This window comes from Marmota monax, unplaced genomic scaffold (genome assembly GCF_021218885.2).
Source record: "Marmota monax isolate L192 unplaced genomic scaffold, Marmota_monax_Labrador192_F-V1.1 WCK01_AAM20220418_F8-fsc00045, whole genome shotgun sequence".
Lineage (NCBI taxonomy): Eukaryota > Metazoa > Chordata > Mammalia > Rodentia > Sciuridae > Marmota > Marmota monax.
In genome coordinates this window covers 12,671,416-12,690,968 of record NW_026692132.1, presented here as the reverse complement: position 1 = coordinate 12,690,968, position 19,553 = coordinate 12,671,416, and the positions used below count along the sequence as shown (strand labels likewise).

The following is a 19,553-nucleotide window of genomic DNA, read 5'->3' as shown; positions in this document are numbered from 1 at the left end:
ATCCTAACACCTTCACATAGCCAAGGACAAGACCTAGCTGCACCCTTCATCTCTAGCATCAGGTGTTGCCACACTAACTCCCACCCTCTATCAGCCTAACTGGACATTTATCAGGCCTTTGTGGGCCCTGAGCTTCTCTCTCCACACTGCACACACCTTTTCTGGCCCTTCCCTCCCTGGTTGACTGCTTAGCTCCTACTCAACCGTCTCTGCACTAGCACAGACTCCCTTGGCCATCCCCGCCTCACTGTGTCTAGTCCTCCATGGCAGATCTCTGACAGTATTCAGCTTTCCACAAAGTCTATCAAAACCACACTTACACATTTGTTTGTATCATTTTTGTTCTGTGGCTAGTGTCCTAAAGGAGATTGTAAGCTCTAAGGAACATGGGGACCACATCTACTCTGACTCATCATTTGCCTGAAGGCAACTGAGGACTAAGTGTTTGGCAAGTAATGCATATTCGAAAAATATTTTTGAACAAGCAGCTGAATTTTTAACTTCCAAAAACTCAGGTCCGGGTAAAATTTTACACTTCAATATACATTTTGATTATTTAAAAGTCTGTAAACTCTAATTTAAAATATATATATATAGAGAGAGAGTTACTTTCACAGGTGTAAAAATCAAAATGATTCTACAGTATTTAATAGCAGAAAATAGAGTGGTGTCTATTAAATTTAAGGAGAGTGGCATTGAATGAGCAGTGCTCACTAGGTACATTTAAAGATACAGAAATGAGTATAAAATATTTGGGTTTTTTTGTTTGGGGAGGGGGAGTTTGAAGAAGGGGTGGAGGTCCTGGGTATTCAATCCAGAGTCTCATGCATAGTAAGCACAAACTCTACCTTTAAGCTATACTTCCATTCCCTAAGAGTTGTATTTTTTTAAACTTAGCAACTAACAAAAATTGGTTAAGATGATGTATCAACATTACCTGTTGTAATAAATTTACCCCTCTACTGAAGAATGTTGATAATGGGGGAGGCTGTGCATGTAGGCAGAAATGAACAGTCTCTGTATCTACCTTTCTATTTTCTGTGAACCTAAAACTACTAAAAAGTATGACATGACTATCTTAGAATTATCACACCAGAAAGTGAAACATATTCTCTGCAGGGTTAAAATAATTATTATCCTGAAAAAAAAAAAATCAACTTTGGAAAAAAAAATATCAACTGAAAAAAGCCATCATGTAGATTTAAGTTCAAATCTATACTCTTAAAGGTATTGGATGACAAAAATCCATACTAATTGTCCAACACTAATAAAATTATATACCAATTTTAAATAAAAATAATTTGGAAGTAACAAAAATCAGAAAATCAGATTTAAAAACAAGGGATAAAAAAGAAAACATACGTACATTTACAAATCAGAGATATTAAAATATCAGAAAAAAAGAACAGCTCAGTAGTTGAGTAAAACTAGGAAAGCTGTTTTAAAAAATGATTCATAAAACAAAAGGTAAGTACTGATTTACCTGTTTTACAAACAAGGATATAGAGATTCACTGCTGAAGTAAATATCCAATTATTATTACAAATACCAAAAGTAAGATTTGAATATGGACCTTCTGGCTTAAAATCCATGATCTGCCTAGAGCTTACAACAGAATGATGAATTTCTTACATTTATTCATTTTTGTTGGAAATGAGAGTTTGTACAAACTATTTGAGTCTTTGCTGTGGACCAACATTGCTATGATGTCTTAATATTTCCATCTCATCTAAAAAAAGATCTTATAAATATAGATCTTTTCAAAGATTATAAACTTATTTTTCAGGTAAATTATTATTTACTTTCATTGTGATTTTCAACAATTCTCCTTAGTCAAAGAACCCCTCTACCTAAAAATAATATCTCACTGTTTCTATTTTTTATGGATTTCCAGGGAGGTTATAAGACCTAATTGTCACCTTGAATAAAATTAATAACTCCATAGTCAGTGTGTTCCTATTATGTCTGTCATCTTAGTCTCACCATGAAACCATGAATTTGTAAAGAACATATTTTCCACTCAAGATTCACAAATGAGATTACTGACAACTGGAAGATGCACTTTTTTTTTTCTTCTAAGATTTGAAAGGAGCTCCCCCCACCCCCTTCTTCTAAGAAAAGATTTGAGAAAAGCTACAATGAGACCTTTTCTTTCTTCCATTTCTGGGGAAAATATTAGGCCATCCTGCATATGAAAAACAAATCATGTAAAACTTCCTATGCTCTCTTTAATATTGTGTCAGATTTGATTTGTAAGAGATGCATAATTGATATCAATACAGAAAGAGAATATAGTTTTAATGAAATGAAAAAATTAGGCGAAATTTATTTTTATATTCTTTGATTCCAATTCTTGTCTCAAATTCACCTTAGACTTCTAAGGTGAATTTCTGGGCAGAATATCCTACCTTATCAAGAACTGAGGTCAAGGACTAGGGATATAGCTCCTTTGGTAGAGCACTTGCCTAGCATGCATAAGGCCCTGGGTTAGATCCCCAGCACCCAAAAACAAACAAACAAAAAACCTGAGGTCAACAACAAAAGCTAGTCCACCAAATCTTCTTTCACAATATTCTCAAACTTCATAATTTCAATCTCTGTGAGCTGGTAGTAGTTTAGGTGACAATATAAGGGGAAGAAAAAAATTGCAATAACCAGAGAATGTGTTTTCATCAAGTGGCAAAAAATGGGAGTTAAGACATTTCTAATCTATTAATTATATTTTAGAGATTTTAGCATTGTCTTTTATACAAAAAAAAAATTATAGTCATTACTCAGGCTAAATGAAGTTAAGGTCTTTGTTATATTTATCAGATATATTTGTTAACTTTTTATTTAGACATATGTTAAGATATTTTAATCTAAAAAGGATTAGGTAGCTCTTCAATATTTCTACCAAGTATTTTCTTTTAGATAAAAGAAAAAGAAGTCAGCTTATATTTCAGTCATACTCTCTGAAATTCTCATCATACTATTATTTTGTAGGGTAAATCTTGAAGTCTTGTTGTTCATTCTGTAAAATCTTTAATAAATTTGGATGATGACGTCTTAATGGTCAACACAGGTTCATGGTACACAGTTGCCCACATGTCAATCCTAACAAGTAGTAATACTTCAAAAATAATTGTGGAGTAAACTCACAAGACAAGGATCCTGACTTAACCTTTTCACAAAAATGGGATGTGAAAGTATGTAAAATGTGTGTTTTTTGGTGATTATTGTTCTACAGTATTTTAAAGAGTTAAAAATGTTCGAATTAATTTATTTTTGTAGTGTAAAGTCTCCATAAACTATACTCTTAAAATTCTCACTACAAAAAAAAAAGAAAAAAGAAAACCAGTGTGGAACTTTTGCATTAAAATTTTCATAACTTTGTAACCCATGTAATCCTTTGTGGGTCCTATTTTAGGGAATTAAGCTACTATTGGGGAAAATGAACTACATGAAGATATCCATGGCAACATTTTAATTAACCAAGCAAAAATTGAAAGCTACCCAAATGTTCTATAATAGGACAATGGTTATATAATATATGTTACATAGACATATTATAGAATGTTATTCTAAAAATTGGAAATGTTTATGTGTAACCATAGAGAATGAAATACGACATTAAATCAGTTATAGTACGATCGTAAATACATCAAACATAAAAATAAAGAAACGGATACATACAAAAAAAGGAAAACAATTATGTTAGGGTAATAAAACAGGCTGTGTATGCTTCCAATTTTAAATATTTATATCTTTTAATGGTTTTAACTGCATTCATTGCAAGTGATTTCACAGAGTACAAATTTCATGGGTGGATAAAATATCTGAGGAAAGAAATGACATGAAAGTTTCAACTTTGGTTGTATGATTTTGAATACTCTTAACTGCAATTTAAACTCCATATTTTGATTCTCTCCCACAAGGTAGAAAGGTGTGAATAAATAACTATTTCATTCTGTATTTTTTTAATATTGTATGTACTAAGACAGGAAATAATAAATGAATATTGGCATTTCTGGTGTCATTTTGGTGCAGATATAATTCTTTATCTGCCAATGAGTTACTCAAGAAACATTTTGTATATTTCATGGGAAGGTTAATTTTATGGTGGTTAATCAGAACATTAAACATTCAATATTTAGAAGTCCAGACTTTGGGGGTCAGGTTACTGGAAATTGAACCCAGGGGCTCTTAACCACTAAACCCCACCCCATCACTTTTTGTATTTGATTTAGAGATAGGCTCTTGCTGAATTGCTTAGAGCCTCACTAAGTTGCAGAGGCTGGCTTTGAATTCCTTGCCTGAGCCTCACAAATTGCTGGGATTACACATGTGCACCACGGCACCTGATTTAGAAGTCCAGAATTTTTACTGAAGTCTATATTTGTCAAAATCTGTAGTTTCTTTACCCATGCTCAGCTCCCTCAGAATATATATTTAATTATATTTAAAATAACTGGTTAAGGAAAATTGAAACAGAACATGAAATCAGATATATCACTGGAAAGGAAAAATACGCATTTGCTCATCCAATGACTTCTCAGCCAATTTTGCAGCTTGAAAATAACTAAAAAAAAAAAAAGAAAGAAAAAAATAAGTTAAAAATATTCTTAGAGACCAAGATAAGCTATATTTTGGAACTGGAAATAATGGGGCCAACAACACATAAAAGACAATATTAGCAGCTTTAAGCTTTAAAAAGTTGTTTTCTCTTACATTGCTGGTGGGACTGCAAATTGGTGCAACCACTCTGGAAAGCAATATGGAAATTCATTAGAAAACTTAGAATGGAACCACTGTTTGGTCCAGTTATCCCACCCCTCAGTTTATACCCAAAGGACTTAGAATCAGTATACTACAGTGACGCAGCCACATGGATGTTTATAGCACCACAACTCACAATAGCTAAACTGTGGAACCACCCTAGGTGCCCTTCAACAGATGAACAGATAAAGAAAATGTGGTATATATACAGAGTGGAATATTCCTCAGCCATAAAGAATGAAATTATGGAATTTTCTGGTAAATGGATGTACTAGAGACTATCATGTTATATGAGCCAATCCCAGAAAACTAAAGACCAAATGTTCTTTCTGATACGTAGATACTGTCTAAGGCCATGCTACCCCCAGCTCCAACTATCTTGTCTGATATTGCAGATGCTAACACACAATGAGCGAGGGAGGGAGGAAAGAATAGAAGTTCATTGAATTAGACAAAGAGGAACCTGGGAAAGGAGGGGGGATGCAATTAGGAAATATAGAATGAATTGGAAATAACTTTCCTATGTTCATATATGAATACATGACCTGAGTAACTCCACATAATTTACAACCACAAGAATGGAAAGTTATACTCATATGTCAAAATATACTCTACTGTCATGAACAAAAAAAATCAAGTTTTTCCATATTTTTATTGGTACATTATAGTTGTACATAATGGTGATATTTGTCATATATTCATAAATACACACAATATGGCAATACAGTTTAGCCAATATGATTCCCCAGTATTTCCCATTTTCCCTCCCTTGGTCCCTTTCCTCTACTCTACTGATGCTCCTTCAATTTTCCCCCACCACACCTTTTTCTTTTTCCTCTCTAGCTTCAGTATGACAGAAAACATGTTTGATTTTGAGATTGGCCGATTTCACTTAATATAGTGTTCTTGAGTTCCATATATTTTTTTAGCAAATAACAATTTTATTCTTTATATGGTTGAATAAAACTCAATTCTGTATATATACATTTTATTTACCATTCATCCACTAATGGACACCTAGTCTGGTTTCATAATTTGGCCATTATGAATTGGACTGCTATAAATATTGATGTGGCTACATGCCTTGTAGTATGTTGATTTTAGATCTTTTGGAAATCTACTGAGGAGTGACATAGCTGGGTCATATGGTTGTTCCATGCCTAGTCTTTTGAGGAACTTCAATACTGATTTCTATTGTAGTTGCTAATTAACAATCCCACAAACAGTGTCAAACTGTTCTTTTTTATTCACATACTTTCCAGCATTTATTATTTGTATTCTTCATGGCTGCTATTCTGACTGGAGTGAGATCAGTCAGTATAGATTTGATTACCATTTCCCTAATTGCTAATGATGTTGAAGATTTTTTCATATATTTCTTGGCTATAACTCTTCTTTTGAGAAGTATTTTTTAGTTTATTTGCCCATTTTTTAATTGGGTTATTTGGTTTTATGGTGTTAAGTTTGAGTTCTTTATATTTTGGATACTAATCCTCTATCAGAAGAATGGCTAGCAAATATTTCTCTCTCATTATGTAGGTTCTTTCTTCACAGTCTCAATTATTTCCTTTGCTATACAGAAGCTTTTTAATTTTATGCCATCGCATGTATTATTTCCTGAGTTTTAGGGGTCCTATTAAGAAAGTCACTCCCTGTGCATATATGCTGGAGTGTTGACTCTATCTATTCTTCTAGGAGTTGCATAGTTTCTATTTTGAAAATCTTTGATTCATTTCTAGTTGATTTTTGTGCAGAATGAGTGATAAGAATCTAGTCTCATTTTGTACATATAACAAGTTTTCTCATTTGTAAAAAGAAATTTTCAAATTTCAGTCACTGAACTATGTTCATTCAATTCATTGGGAAGATGGGGCTAAGAAATAGGATTTGATCATTTTATTAGTCTTTGTTATATATAAATCAAATATCCATAGGTATATTAGGGAGGGTTTAATTGTGAAGAACTGATTTATTTTAACTAGCTTTTAGCATGAGTGTTTTATGACAGGCATAATTGACTTACAAAATTACTGAGAGTGTGAAGTCAACAGAATTCATGGTAGTCTTTCAAGAATAACCCTCAAAGCCAAGCAATAGAACTAAGCCCTTAGAGGTGAGACTGAAGTCTTCTAAAATCAAGAAACCACCAGCTCCAGAAGCATATGCCACTGTCTTGGTTAGGAGGCCACCATGATCAAGATGGCGCCACGCTGAGGAAACCACCCTCATCCCAAGGGATTTTATTCTTGCCACTTCCTGCATCCGACTATGTCTACTATGATTTACACCAGCAAAATGGTTGCCCTGTGAGCTGCCTCTTGACTTTCATAAGGCCAATAGGTAAGCAATGAGACATGTATTAATGCTACTGCAAGGAAGCCCAAATGCCCCCATTACTGGGCTTCCCCCCACCCCCACACACAAAAAAAGGCAAAAGTTCACCTTCATCTCACTTATAACTTTCAAATTTGATGCACCTGCATCTGACTGACTGAATCTAAACACATCAAGACTCTAATTGCTAGGTAGCCATAGAAATATGAATTTTAGTATTCCATCTTCATCAGTATAATACACACACTAGAATTAGGGTGAAATGGATGTTGAACAGTTGAACTGTAATATACATTATCCATTCAGTCACTTAATATCCATATGCATTATTTTCCCTATTCATCAGCTCCCCAAAAGTATCAACTTGTATCAATGATATTGCATACAAACATAATGCAATTATATCTTTCACAGATTAAAATGCAGTCTGCCCTCTCCCATAACGGGAAGCCCAAAGAAAATTCCATCAGTCAATCTGTCCAATCTCTGGGTGAAAGTTTGTTCCTCCTCTAATAAACTGTAGTAGAAAGTCACTTAGCAATAACACGCTCTGTGTAAAACATGAGAATAAGGTTTTTTCAAACTTATAAATATATATGAAATAATACAAGAAAAATATGACCAACAGATAACAGTCTTCATTTCATAAAGCTTCAGATGAAATTTGTAACTTCTTTGTCCTCTCCCCATTTCTCTTTCACTTTGCCTTAGGACAGCACCTAGATTGGTTGGGTCCTTTGAAATATTGTGATAAAATGACATTCTTCACAGAACTAGGAAAAAAATCCTAAAATTCATAAAAAAGAATAAAATACTGAGAATATCCAAAGCAATACAAAGCAAAAAGAGCAATGCTGGAGGTTTTAATTTAAAATACCTGATTTTAAATTAAATTGAAACATTATAATAATAAAAAATAGTATAGTAGTTGCATAAAAATACATACAGAGACCAGAATGGAAAATAGACAAAACCACACAAGTACGGTCATCTGAACTTTGACAAAGATGCTAGAAATGTACATTGAAGTTAGTCTCTTTAAAAAAAGATGGAGCTGGAAAAACTTGTTGCCCTTATGTAGACTAACACAGTTAGATCCCCATCTCTCAACCTCAACAAAGTCAGATCAAGATGTATCTAAGACCAGGTACAAGACAAGAAACATCTCAACTTATAGAAGAAAATACAGGGTCAATAATCCAACACATAAGTGCCTGAAACTTAATTCCTCAATACAACTCCTAAAGTTCAGGCAATAGAAGCAAGAATTAATAAGGGATGTCATCAAATTAAAAAGCTTCTGCACAGCAAATGAAATAATTTAAACATGAAGAGAGAACCTACAGAATGGGAAAAATCTGTGCCAACGACTCTTCTGATAAGAAGATTAATATCTAGAACCATATATAAAGAACTCAAAAAACTTAACACTAAAAAAACCCGAAGTAACCCAATCAATAAATGGACAAATGAACTGAACAGGCACTTCTCAAAAGAAGAAATACAAAGGAACAAGTATATGAAAAAATGTTCATCATCATTAGTAATCAGGGAAATGCAAATCAAAACTACACTGAGATTTTATCTCACTCAAATCAGAATTACAAGCTTCAAGAATACAAGTACTAATTGCTGGCAAGCATGTTGTGAGGATCACTGCTACTCATTTATCAAAAAGAATTAAAGACCAGCATAGTACAGTGGTACATTCACACCCATGTTTGTAGCAGCACACTTCACAAAAGAAAAACTATGGAACCAGCCTAGGTGTCCATCAGTGAATAAATGGATAAGAAGATACACACACACACACACACAAAAAAAAAAAAAAAAAATGGAGTTTTATTCAGCCATAAAGAAGAATGAAACTATGTCATTTGCAGGAAAATATATGAAAATTTAGAGCATCACATTAAGTAAAATAAGATAGAATCAAAGTCAAGGATGAGTATGTTTTCTTTCAAAATGTGAAAGTTGGAGAGAATAAAATGAAAAAAAAGTGAAGGTGGGGAAATCTCATACAATTAGAAGAGAGACCAGTTAAGTAGAGACAGGAGACCAGAGGAAGGGAGTAGGAAAGGGCAAAGGGAGAGACTAGGGAATGAAAGTGACCAAATTATGTGCATATGTCAGTATGTCACACTGAATCCATTATGTGTACTCATTATACACCAATAAAATTTTAAAAAGTCATAGCAATCCACATGTTCATTCTTTTAAAATTTATTTTATGTATTTCTATTGTGCATTATAATTATACAAAATATGTTTAAATTCTCATACATGCACATAATATAACAACAAATTTGGTCAATTTCATTCAAGGTGCCCCCTTTAGTCCTCTCTTCCCTGTGTTCATTCTTGAGATCAGAGCCCATAGTGACTTCCTATGGTCACAAATGGAAGTGGCAATCCTACACATGCTTCAGAGCATCTTCCAATTCAAATTCCTCACTATTCACATTGTTTACCAGAAACCGTAGCTGAAAACAAATCTGGAAAATGTTTGGATTTATAGACATCACAGTAGACAAGGCCCTTGAAGGCAGATGAAATGGGTACAGTGCAGGGTGTTGGGAGGATTAATCTTCCATGAATTGAGGCAGGGATAAATTCTAGTGTTTGAGCAGAGTTAAGCCTTAGCTTTTCAGGGAAACAAAGGTATGAGACCATCCACCATGAACTCAAAACAGGGAAAGATGATCTCAATGCACAATCCACGCTTCAATAGAAAGCTGTTTCATTCTGTCATTCTTCCATAGCCAAATAATACTATTTATCTACACTTAATTTACTCCAAGATATTGTGGGTATTCTTTCATCTTCTCTGCACTGAACTAATACAGCTTGTGAGATTCACCTTTATGTAAAGCCCAAAAGGAAATATTGTTCATACCTATTTTCTCACCTAATTCATGCAAGGTTTCCTGGTTTTGAAACACAGTAAATTGTTCTGATTGCAGAAGTGCTTTTCCTTTCACAGGCTATTTCTTTGAATGAGTCTTCAAAAATATCACAGTGCATTTGTATCTCTTTCACACCACTGGGCCAGGGCTGTGAGGTCTCATCCTTTGTTGCTTTGCCGAGTGCTGCTTTGGTAGTAGTGGTGATTCAAACATACAAATCAGGCCAGGGATGCAGTTTTGATCTCATTAGTAAGTCCTGATAATTGGGTCATATAGGGATGATTTCTTTCCCGGGGTGGCTGCAGGCAACATCCAGAAAAAAAATTTCTAAATATTCAAGCAATCATAATCTCAAGGCACACTTCAAAATTAATTTGTCATTTGATAATTTCTTGACAGGTTGGTTACTGGAAAGACATGGAACAAGAAGATGCAGCAGAAACAGTCAAAACTAGGGGGAATGAGTCATTTATCATCCTGACAGGATTAGAAGGAAATACGTTATATCACTTCACAGTTCGGGCTTACAATGGAGCTGGATACGGGCCACCTAGCAGTGAAGTGAGTGCAACCACCAAGAAATCCCGTAAGTGACCTGGGCTTTTGTTTGTTTCAGACAAAAAGGAAACACATTTTCATGTTTCTGAAAGCCATGTGAGGTACATAATAAGCAGAGTCAAAGGCGGGTTGCGGGGGTGGGGGGAGGTGATTCATAGTCTTGCTTCAGTGCTTAGATCTGAATTCCAAAACTAGCTCAGAAATTTTTGCATTCACAGTAGATAAAGGTTATCTTCCTGTGAAACAAGGCTAAGCGATTCTGACACCAAAGGCAGATAAAAGGATTCAAGTTCAAAAGCTCAGTAGAGGAGCTATTAAAATGACACTCCTAGAGCAAAACCCTCCTTATCTGACTCCAGCTGGAAGGAAGCCTAGGGGGCTGGCCAACTACTAAACACGTGAAAAGTCTAAAATACTTGAAAGGATTTAAATGAAGACACATATTTAAGAATCCTTGTCAGTTCACTTTCTCTTATTTTGCAGCCCCCAGTCAAGCACCTAGCAACCTCCAGTGGGAGCAACAAGGCTCTCAGGTGTCTCTGGGCTGGGAGCCCGTCAGACCTTTAGCCAATGAATCAGAAGTCATGGGTTACAAGGTGAGTGTTTCTTCATTCCTGGCATACACATTCATCCCAAAAGTCGTTCTTGTGAAGACAGACCATTAACGAGGCATAAAAAGGCCCACTAATAAGCCTTTTGTATTCTCTAAGTCATTTTCGGTCTAGATCTTAGAATGAGGCACCTGCCTACAGGTGGAGGAGGCCAAGGCAGTCACACTCCGTACCCACACTGCACAAGGCACAGGAAGGGAAGGAGTAGGAAAAGCAACAACAGTCTGAATTCAGTGTGAGAATCATTCAGTATGAATAGCTCCATGACACATGGTGCCAGGCAGAGGATCCTGGCACATCTTCCCACACACAAACTTCTGGCAGATGGCAAAGACTGGACATCTTAGACTGAATAGAAAGACTTACTATTAACAAAGAAACACAAGAAAGAAATGCTAGGGCCAGCATGCTAGATAGGAAAGAGTCCATGGAGAGAGACGGCAAGCTCCAAGACACTTCTCACACTTATCCTGTCATATGCCAACCAGAGCTCTGAAATAGGAAGACATCTACTCAGCTTGTTTTTAAAAAACAACCTTGATCTTTAAATACATGAGGTCTATACATTGAATTTGCTTACTTTCAAAATCTTGTTCCAGAAAAATCAGCTTCAATTTTTATCTTAAACTCCAGACAAAATTATTAGTTGAATATTATTTGTAGATTTGAAAATACTTTAGTAACAATATGTAGACTGAAAAGCATTATTATTATTGGTGTGTTTTCTGCTATCAGAGATGATCATACAATGTGTTGTGTGTATGAAGTGCCAAAACTCTGACACTTAAAAACTGAAGTCATAAATGGGAAATACATTGTTTTGATAAGGAGTTCTCCTTAATATTTTAAGACACAACCTGCAGCATTTCTTACCATAATTAGTATATATCACAAAACTCTCACACACATACTCAAATCTGACTCTAATCCTCAGGAATATTGAATTTGATCTTTTGGTAATAGGTGGGTGTTTTAGTTAGCTTTTGTGTTGCTGTGACCAAACGACCTGAGGAGAACAGTAAAGGAGAAAAATGTCTATTTTGGTTCACAATTTCAGAGGTTTAGTCCACACTTGGTCTCTAGATATAAGAACATCATAGCAGAAGGGTTGGGTGGAGGAAAGCAGCTTAGAACATGGGAACCAAGTAACAAGAAAGCAGAGAAGGCTCTATTCATCAGGCACAAATACAAACCCCAAAAGCACACCTCAAGTGATATACCTCCTCCTGCTATACCCTACCTGCCTACAGTTACCACCTAGTTAATCCGTGTCAATGGATTAATAGTTACACCTCTCATAATCTAATCATTTCACCTCTGAACATTCTTTCATTGTCTCACACATGAGTTTTGTGGGCCATGTCATATCTAAACCATAACAGTAAACAACCCCTTTTGGGGGTCTTTCCTGTAGCACTCTCTTATCTAAATCTTTCCAAAAGACCATGTCCTCATAACCTGTCCTCTAAAGCAAATATAACTTTCAATGATTAGGAGTAGTAGCGTTTTCAGAAATGTTGACACACCATTCAGAAACCAACTTACTATCATTAGGACACTGGCAAGCAATCTCCTGAACTAGAAAGGCAAATTAAAATTCCAGAAACATCGAGGTAAAAACATATATGGCTAGTTGCAGGAATCATGATTTTAGGTACCTCATTAAAATAGAACCCATTCAGATAAACATAAAGCATTACTTAGTGCAATATTTCTCACTGCTGTGTTTTTGAGACTGCTCAAGAGATTCTGGATTTGTTGGGGTTTTAAGTAGTCTATATTAATAGCAATAATTTCAAAATATCACAGCTTCTATTAGTAAGCAAAAGAAAATTATGAAGAACCAGAAAATTGTTGGAAAAGAGATGTCCGTTTTACATAGACCTTAAGATATATTAACACAATTTATTCCCACTTAAGATAACCTATTTGATAGGTTGAATAAAACTTGATAACTTATTTATCATATTCATGACTTTTTCTGGTCAATTAGCCAGTGCCACTTTATTTTATTTACATTTCCCAATCTGAGATCAACTGCAATATTTTATCAATGCATTATTTATAAATGACTAGGAAAGTGGAATAAAAACTTCAAATAAAAGTTTCACTAACTTGGTATCTCCCCCCCAAATTGTCTTGCATTAAGAATATTGTATTTTGGTAATTTCATTCATTCAGGGTCTATATCTACAATCCTTGGTAATTTGGGCACATATTATAAATATGTTAGTGGCCTTACTTCAGAAATGCCAATAACAAAACTATGAACTAAAGTAAATTCTCTCAAAATTCTTCTTAATGATCTTGGGAATGGAGGTTGTTTTTTTGTTTGTTTGTTTGTTTTTTAACACCATGAAAGAAGTTTATCAAGATTATAAAGTAAATAGCCAATTTATCTATGCCTTGTTTCCTCATACAGATTTTAATGCCCAACTGAAAAAGAAAATAAATACTGAATGCCCCAGGACTATGCCCTCACTTGTGTAAATATCCATTTTCCTATAGAGAGAAACTTTTTTCCCCTTCAGAAAAGAAACAAACAGTTGGAAAAAAACTGAGGACAAGGGCCTAAGGCTATATAAACAATTTGTTTTTTAAAATTTTTGTTTTAGTTTTTCTGGTAAGCAGCTAGAAAATATCCTTTCCTAGATTTACAATCCCTTAACATATATACCCACTTTGCACCTCTCTTTTTCTACCTATTTATAATGCTAACAGAGTAATCAGGTCCAGGATTTTCTAATTATTATGGTATCCATCAACATAGTTTTGGTTGCTTATGCAACTTATAAATGAAGGCCTAGTAGCCTCCTGAGATGTGTGCACACTTACACCAATGTATTTCACACACCATAGGATCTGGAAGCCCACTCCTATATTTCTCCATCTCCTTGGAGATCTTCTGAGTTATGGCCACCTCCAATTTCTTGTATTTTACAGTGCTTCTTTCATCTTATATCAATTCCAAATATAGAAGTCAATCTTTGCTGTGTTTCCACAAATTACAAAGACATATATAACAGCTTAATTTGGGTCATGGGTACATGAGTTTCATTATATCATGTACATTTGATTATGCTTGATTAAAAAAAAAAGTCCGGCATAGTGGTGCACTCCTGTAATCCCAGCCACTTGGGAGGCTGAGGCAGGAGGATCGTGAGTTCAAAGCCAGCCTCAACAACAGCAAGACACTAAAGAAACTCAGTGAGATCCTGGCTCTAAATAAAATACAAAATAGAGCTGGGGATGTGGCTCAGTGGTCGAGTACCCCCAATTTCAATCCCTGGAACAAAAAAAAAATAATAATAATAAAGGAATTTATGCAATTTTGATTTGCCCTGCTTCACTTTATCTTGTTGCCACTGTGCTCTGGGTTCTTCATCCTCTATGAAGAGTGGTTGTCTTCATCAACTATTCCCAAGATGCTCGACCTTAAAAGGATCTTTTCTTCTTAGGGGCACTTATAACCAGCAAAAAATTTTATTCTGTTATATTTTTGGTGCATTTTTCTCAATATTGTTACCATTGAGCCATTTAGACACATAGAAGAGCCACTTACAGATCATGCCTTTAAGAATTACAATCCCAATTAAATTTTTTCTAGGATTATCCATTTGAATAACCCAATGCTCTCAGTTTTTTGATAGAATTTGAGAATAGTCAACATTAGACAATTTTCTCTATGCAGAAAAGTAACTGTCACCATACCTGCCAATCTGTGAATGTCCAGAGTCTCAAAGGTCTCCCTTACCTCCTTTTGGTCAATAATTATTTTTGACATGTCTTAATTCTTTCATCTTATATTTCTTACCTTCATTTTTTCTATTTTTAGGACAGGAATTTACAATGAGTCTCAGTGGTTATATAAGGGAAGGAATTTAAAATGAGCCAAGATTCCCTAAAAGCACCAAAATTTAACTATTAGTTTAACTTTTCAATTAATATACCTACTTATTGAACATAGCACTATATCTTTGTGGATATATTGGTAAAAGCCACAAGTAATTTTTAAACTCCTTTTATGACCATTAACTAATTTTATTTTTGCTGCCTTTACCTTTTGTTCTTAAATCTCAACTGATCCACAAGGTTTCCTTTAACTCTATTTTACAGCAACATTAGATATGCATTGCTGGATTCATTATTCTTTGTCATAAAAATTGTAATTTATTGAACCATAATAACAGTGTCCTCTAAAACAGCTACTCCCCTGCCAATCCTCACCAATTTACATACTTTCCCATCTCATAAATTTGATTTCTAATTGCCTCATGTATATAATCAAATTCTAATTCATTAGAGTGCTATAGTCAAAATTGGAAGCATAAATTCTGACATATTTGTCATTTTTAAACCTAAAAATACTGTTATAGACATCCTCCAGAAAGTGTTCGTGATTCCTCAAATCTAAGAATTCACTCTGCACTGCCCTGACACCATACACATTTCCTATTGTAGTAGATACCACTCTTCATTGAATTGCATCTGTCTCCAATATTAGACTGTTAAGTACCATGAGGTCAGGAAGCATGGTCTTGTTTTCATGAATCTCCAGTATACAGCTATGGGCTTGCCTACATGAGATGCCCGATACATGGTTGGTGATGCACTTATCACTTTGCATTTTCATTGAGACTATGGCATCCTTCCCAAAAAGCATTTCAGTAGATATAAGTATACAATATGTTATGCTTTCAAGAGAAGTCACCTCCTTCCACAGAGAAGAAGTCACTTCCTTCTATAGACCTTGAAGTAAATTTCAGCCCACAAAAGATGAAGGAAGTATATATTAATAAAACACAGAAGGATTGAGTAAAGACAGATTCAAGATAAGAAAAGATTGCTTTTCTAGAGTTTATTTTCTTGTATATAAGTTAGTTCAAACTCAAAACACATTAACACATTTTTCATAAGAATATATATACATATATTGAACCAGGGGATTGAACCCAGGGATGCTTGACCACTAAGCCACATTCCCAGCTCCTTTTATTTTGAGACAGGGCCTTGCTAAGTGGGTGAGGCTGGCTTTGAACTTGGAATCTTCCTGCCTCAGCTTCCCAGACTGCTGGGATTACAGGCAGGCTTTACCACACATGGCTGGGAATAGCTTTTTCTTATTAAGCTTACATGCACCAGGTCCTGTGCTAGGTATTTTTGCACTTTCTCATTTCATTCTTCTAACAAATCCATAAACTACGTGGCACCATTTTCTACCAGCAAGTGAATGCAGATCAAGAAAAGTTAGTAATTTGTTGGAATTTATCCAGCCAGGAAGGTTTAGGAGATTAGTTTTGTTTCACTTTATTTTGTAGGAAATTGTTTTGAATCCAGACTTGTATGACTACAAAGCCATTTCTATTTCCATTATGCAAAGCAATCATATTATAATTCCAATAACTATGAAAATGTATAAAGACAATGAAAATGAATAAAAATGCATTTAAACATTCTTAACTGCTGCTATTTGACTATTATACCTCCAAAAATTATACTGAACTATTATTAGAGGCAAAAGCACTTAGACTAGCACAATATAGTAAAATAGCTCTAAAGTCATCAAAATAATTACTAACAAAGTTTTTACTCTAACTAGACAGATGATATTATGAGCTACCTGAACCCACCTATGCCATTAATTTTGTGATATGTAAACACAGGATAACACTGTGTCCTGCTCTGTAGATGAATTTACCAAATGCATGCCTGTTTACAGCACCATGAGCAGATGTCAAAAAAAAAAAAAAAAAAAAAAAAAAAAAACTTCAAATTTGCCACCCTGTATTATCCTGATATCAGTTCACCAAAAAGCAAACCATCATCAAAATAAAAATTAAAACAATTTTAACTTTTCAACCATCTCCTGAATTCTTAAGGATTTGTTAACACGTTTAAGTTCTCTCTTCACTCTTTTCAAAGAGTTTAAAGACAAAGCTTCTAAATCTCCCTTGGGATATTATTCATTTCAATAACCAGATATAAAAGATTTTTTATGGTGTGTCTCCTCACTACCTACTTCTCCAGTCTCATTTCTCACTATCCATATCTATCTTCTCTCAATTCCATACTCCAGTGCCACGGTTTCTTATCAGCTAGGTGTATTTTTAATCTTATTACTGTCTGTATTCTCCAACTGGTAAACTCTATTCATTTTCAAATACTTAGCTCAGGCATCACCTCTTCTAGAAAGGATTTCGTAAAGCCCAAGACAGAATTAAACTCTTTCTTGACTTCCATGGCTCCCTAAGTATATTTTCATTGCAGTGTATAACACATGTATTACATTTGCTTACACCTCTAAGCAGTAAGCGTCTTGCGCTTAGCTCAGAATGTGACATACAGATATAGACAGTAAGCATTTGTAATCCTCAACTGAATTTCAAATGTTGAACCTCTGTTACTCCTCACAGGTTTTTTATAGGCAAGAGGGTCACAGCAACAGTCAAGTCATTGAAACGCAGAAACCTCAAGCAGTAGTACCACTCCCCGATGCTGGAGTCTATATTATTGAAGTCCGAGCATACAGCGAAGGAGGGGATGGAACAGCTAGTTCCCAAATCAGGGTACCATCGTATTCAGGTAAGTTTTAATCTAACAGGCTTAATATGGTGGCCACCTGCAATGCAAGATGATAAAAACCTCATCAAAACTGAATGATGGATTGCACAGTTCAGATATTTTTTTGGAGGGGTTTCTCTTCTTTGATTTCCACCTCCTCCTACAATCTGTATGAGCCATGGTAATTTGCTCACAATTTCAGAATTTCTACAAATCTTGAAAGCAGTTAATAATTTTTTTAGAATGTACTTATTTATGAGAATTCAATCTTGGTCTCAAGTAGTACCTTGCTGGCCAAATTGGCTTTTGAAATATTGCTTTTAAAGTAATATTGCACCCATTTGATGTACCTACTTCTCTATTATCTTGATTGTTCTTATTGTTAGATTATTTTAAAAGTATTCCCTTTAAACTTTAAATTTTGATGTTTGACTTCTAAACAAATTATATTACTGAACCCCATAGTTATTATAAGCAATATTAATTTCTTGTTTTCTGAGCCTTTACTATATAACAGGCACAAAAAAATTTATACACATATTATTCAATCTTAGTAACAATCACATGAGATTTTTCTCTGTAAAACAGGAAAAATGCCACCTAAGTAATTTGCCCATGATCACACTATTGCTGAACCAGAATTCAAATCTAGGTAGTTTATCTCCAAGGATACCTGAATATCTACCACCACAATCATTATTGTCCCAGTACGACAAAACTAACTAAAGGAAGGGAGATTTTATAAAATTAGAAGAAACCATTTTGTCAAAGTAGCCAAAAAAGATTTAATTAGATATGCAAATCTCTGAGAAAGTATTGGGCAATTTTTCATTAAAACCTTGTATTAGACGAGATCGGGTGGGGAGGGGAGGGGAGGGGGGATAGTAGAGGATAGGAAAGGTAGCAGAACATGACAGTCACAAGTATGGCAATATGTAAATCAATGGATGTGTAATTGATGTGATTCTGCAATCTATATATGGGCTAAAAATGGGAGTTCATAACTCACTTGAAGCAAAGTGTGAAAGATGATATATCAAGAACTATGTAATGTTTTGAACAACCAACAATAAAAAAAAAATAAAAAAAAAAAATAAAAAAACCTTGTATTAAATGGTGTTCACTTAATGGTTAATTATGAGTATTATTTGTTGAGAAGTCATTTCCACACAGAATGATCAACATAAAAGGAAGTTTCTGATGATATCTTCTAAGGCTCTGTGTATATGGCACTATTTAATACATTGACCAACTTGAAATCAGAAAAGAGGTATTGCTTATGTTATTTTTTGATGTCACAAAATGAATGGATGGCAAATAAAATAGAGAAATGAATGATACCAGACTCTGAAGAAAACATACTATTTAATAAACTCCAAATTTCTGCATTAAAAATACAAAATGAGATAAAGGACATTATTGGGACAATTGATAAAATTTGATTGTCTGTATATTAGAAAAGATTACAGCAACATCAATTTGTAGAAATCACGCTTTTGTGATATGAGAAATTGTCTTATTCTTTAGAAACATACATTGAAGTGCTTAGGGGAAAGGTTATATCATTTCTATATTTAAAATGAGAAAAAATGTGTTTTAAAAGACAATTAAACATGAAGATAACATTAACAATAAAGGAATTTAGGTGAATTCTTTGTTATATTTTAACTTTTCACCAAAAACTGTAATACAAGATGTAGGAAACTGACATTTTCAGGAATACAAGTCGAAATTTAAGTATATTGTGGTCATACAAAAATTTAATACACTCTGATTCCTTTATAAATGTGCAGTTTCAACAGCAAGAATGGTAATAATGTCTCTG

At 34.4% G+C, this 19,553-nt stretch overlaps 1 protein-coding gene across 1 annotated transcript in view; it reads left to right on the top strand.

Annotated features, from left to right (window-relative positions):
- Cntn5 (contactin 5) overlaps positions 1-19,553 on the top strand; it is a 1,252,743-nt gene that overhangs the window by 1,226,947 nt on the left and 6,243 nt on the right. The window contains exons 22-24 of the mRNA XM_058570757.1: positions 10,398-10,584; positions 11,040-11,152; positions 17,581-17,749. Coding sequence (XP_058426740.1) covers positions 10,398-10,584; positions 11,040-11,152; positions 17,581-17,749 — 469 coding nt within the window. The remainder of the gene's footprint in view (positions 1-10,397; positions 10,585-11,039; positions 11,153-17,580; positions 17,750-19,553) is intronic.